The 3730-nt window shown below is 50.2% G+C and overlaps 1 protein-coding gene across 1 annotated transcript; it reads left to right on the top strand.

Moving 5' to 3' along the window:
- Positions 1-306: 306 nt before the first annotated feature.
- Positions 307-3689, top strand: SLAMF9 (SLAM family member 9). Its single transcript, XM_015597837.2, has 4 exons — positions 307-460; positions 900-1241; positions 2033-2305; positions 2652-3689. Exons 1-4 carry the CDS (start codon positions 415-417, stop codon positions 2855-2857), a joined length of 867 nt encoding a protein of 288 aa, XP_015453323.1. The 5' UTR covers positions 307-414; the 3' UTR covers positions 2858-3689.
- The last annotated feature ends 41 nt before the right edge of the window (positions 3690-3730 follow it).

Raw genomic sequence — 3730 nt, forward strand, 5'->3', positions numbered from 1 at the left:
ATGTCCCCAAAATGGAGTCTTTCTATGAAGATAAAGATGTTTATAAGATCAAATGATCAAACAACATAGGCACTTTCAAAGGCTGGATAAGGAGTGTTCTAAGAGTTCAAGGGAGGCGATATGCCTGGGAGGTCTGGGAACACAGAGGGTGAGGATTCTAGGAAGATTTCACTTAGGAAATGGGATCTGAGCTGAGTTGCTGAACAGGAAACATGAATCATTGGGTAAACCATCTTGACAATGAGGCTCAGAGAGAGAATTCTTCCTAAGAAGGATGGGGAGGGGCTTTGTGAGGACAGAGGAAGTTAGAGGGCTGGAGATAGGGTGAGAATTATTTCCCTCTCCTCAGTCATTGAATCTTGTAGCCTCCTGACAGTTTATCTTCTTCACAGTCTGGAGCTCAGGGCTGCTGCCATGGGGGCCCTTCTGTGGCTGCTCCTCCTCTTGCTGCTTCGGGAAGGTGAGAGAGACTGCAGCTCTGGGACAGAAGTGTATCCTTCCCACTCTGTTCTGTTCTGCTGGGCCTTGGGCTAGCAAGGCACCTCCTGTGGGGCTGAATGCTTTAGCTCTTCTGGAGTGAAGAGGAATAGGGTATGGCTTCAGGGCAGAACCAAGAGATGAGGAAACTTGGAGATATGAAAAGAAGAACAGCTCCAAGATGGCAAAAAGAGAAGGTAAAATTTGGAGGGTGAGGGCACAGATGGAAGCCAACCCCTGGTAGGGGCTCAAATCAGGTGCAGCAGAAAGCTAAAGCTAGAAGAGGCAGCTGTAGGACAAGATTGAGTGTGGGGCCATAGAAGCTACTCAACTGAGATTGAGACCAAGGCCCTGCTGCCAGGCTCAGCAGCCCAGAGACACTAGCTGGACTGTTTGCATCTCTTTTCTTCCTTTACCTGCAGTCAAAGGGGATTCGGGAGATGGTGTGGATTTCAAAGAAGTGGTTGCAGTACTTCAGGAGTCCATCAGCCTTCCCCTGGAAATACCATCCTCTGAAGAGGTTGAGGACATCATTTGGTCTTCTCACATAATGCTTGCCATTGTGGTGCCAGGGGAAGAGGGACATCCAGCTACTATCACGGTGACCAACTCTCACTACCAGGGTCGAGTGAGCTTCCTGGATCCCAGTTACTCCCTGCACATCAGCAACCTGAGCTGGGAGGACTCAGGGCCTTATCAAGCTCAAGTTAACCTGAGGACATCCCTAATCTCCACCACACAGCATTACAATCTACGTATCTACCGTGAGTTTACTTTAGGAACCACAAATCTGCTTCCTCTGGCTTTCTTGAGCTTCCCATGCAAAGGAGGAGGGGTGTCAGAGTTGGGTTATGGTTTGAGGGGCTGGGACTGGAAGGCAGATTGTCTCCAGTGTGCCTGACCCCAGCATCTAGGCTGCCACCACAGGTGAAGTAACCTAGAACAGCAAGGCCCTGGGCATGGAGGTTGTTCCTGTGGAGGTGCCCAACACAGAGAAAGCGAGTTCAGAGGCTTTGTCTGTAGACATCTAGGAAACCTTCCTCTCCTAGTGAGATTTTGCATCCTGGGGTGAATGTCACCTCCATTCTGGAGCCTTTTATCCTCCTGTGTGACTTGAGGGCTGTTAATCAGTGTCTCCTCTTTACTTGAACCCAAGTTTCTTCTTAGCGCCTGTGACATTGACTGGAATTCTGCCTTGAATCTTACAGAGACACTGATTAAACTATAAATGTTGCCAGGAGGATGACAATATGTTCTGAGATCAAGGAGGCAGAATGAAGTTTGGAGGAAAGTGGGGTGCTAGAGAAAGAGAGAGAAGGCAAGGAATAAAGGGGAGGTAGAAGATGCCATAGATAGCTCTGTCTGCCTTAGCAGCTGCCTCGGGAACTCTGGAAGCACAGGTTGTATGGTGGCTAGGTTTCGTTAGTTTTTGCTTATTTGTTGTTTGGGTGGAGGGGCTCACAGAGGACAGTGCCTGTACCCCAATGTTGAGGAACTTAGCATAACAGACCCGACCCCTGATTACCTCGGGGCTTTGTGTTCCTCCTTCATCCAGGACGGCTGTCGGAACCACGCATCACTGTGAACTCTGAGATCTCTGAGGAAGGTTCCTGTAATATGTCCCTGACATGCTCTGTAGAGAAGGCAGGCCTGGATGTGACCTACAGCTGGATGTCCCAGGAGGATAGCAATGACACAGCACATGAAGGCTCTGTCCTCCACACATTCTGGAGGCCTGGGGACAATGCCCTCTCCTACACTTGCAGGGCCAGCAACCCCATCAGCAACATCAGTTCCCGTCTCATCCCCGTTGGGACCTTCTGTGCAGGTACCAGGAATCCAGACAGCTCTGAGCTACAGCAGGCCCTTAAGACCACCACCTCCCTCCCTCAGTTCTTTTGAAGAGAGTACATGGAATCAAGAACCTAACTCCCTCCCATAGAGACTTCACCTTTGGATTGAGGAGGGAGCTCCCAACTTCCAAAGTCTCTTTTATTCTCTCACTTAGCTTGAGATTGCTCCCCAGATCTCAGTCCCTGGGCTTCCAGAGACACCTGCAAAGGAATATCAACTGACTGTGAACTTGAGACACAACTGTGGGATTTGGGGTAGGTATCATCCGGACCTCGCCCCTCCTGCTGGTGAGCCCCCTCTCCTTTTTTCTTCTGTCCCAGATCCTGGCTACCCTTTGGAGAAGGCCTCAGATTCCTTCTGCCTCCTGACCAAGGTATTGTTCCTTCTCCTGCTCCTGATAACTCTGGCTGTGGGGCTGTGGCTCATCCAAGGCCAGACAAGATGCAAGACGCCAAGGATGAAGAAACTCAGGAGAAACAGAATGAGGCTGAGAAAAAAAGGGAAGCCTGGCCTGGGCCTGGCCTGACTACCCCTGGGGGGGTCCCTGTCCTGACCACTGTATCTTTCCAGAGCCCAAGGAATCCTCCCTCTCTTCCCCATGCTCTACTTTTCCTGGGGCCGACGGTGGGTATCCAAAGGGCCGTACTCTCACAGCGAAGATTGTCTGGCAGTAAAATTGAATTAAGTGACCGCCATTCTGGAGGAGCTGGGTGACTCTGGCCAACCTGTGTTCCTGCCTTTGCTTCTACTCCAGGTTTCCCCTTCTAAGGCCCCATGCTTTCCCATGCCTGCCTTTAGGGGTGGAAGTGAGTCTTCACAATGTGGTGTTAGTGTGTTATTATTTACCATCTATCTCCTTCCCCACCAACACGTAAAACATTTTACACTTTAAATAAGAAAAGCGAGAGATTTCTTCTAATTTTACTAAATCCGTGACTCCTCAATGAGAGCATTGCAGGAACTGAGAGCCCTACGTGGGTGTATTGTTCCTGCTAAGATTCTTCTGCTCTCACAGCTCTATTTCCACCCTGGCAGAGGAGTTCACTTAACTACCCCCATGCAACCCACCCCCATCTAGAAGCTGTGCTGCCTGGGAGACAGGAAACCATTAGTGCAGTTCTACTCTGGGTCTGAGTGAGCCCCGGACCTTTCAGTCATCTCTTTGATGCCAGGAGCTCTGGGTCTCTGGTGCCTACCACAGAGGGGTGATAACTCAGCTGAATCAATAGCTAAGGTCTGGACCCTTGACCTCTGTTTGTGGTTGGTGTTACTGTCTTGTCGGTCCTTGCTCTGTAGATTTCCATGTCTCAGACCTCTCTGGACTCTTGTCCTCGTTAATGCCCACCCCTTACACACTACCTGCCTTGGGCAAAGGCCCTTAAGTTTTTGTTCTTGCTCT

Source organism: Pteropus alecto, unplaced genomic scaffold (assembly GCF_000325575.1).
Source record: "Pteropus alecto unplaced genomic scaffold, ASM32557v1 scaffold359, whole genome shotgun sequence".
Taxonomy (NCBI): Eukaryota; Metazoa; Chordata; class Mammalia; order Chiroptera; family Pteropodidae; genus Pteropus; species Pteropus alecto.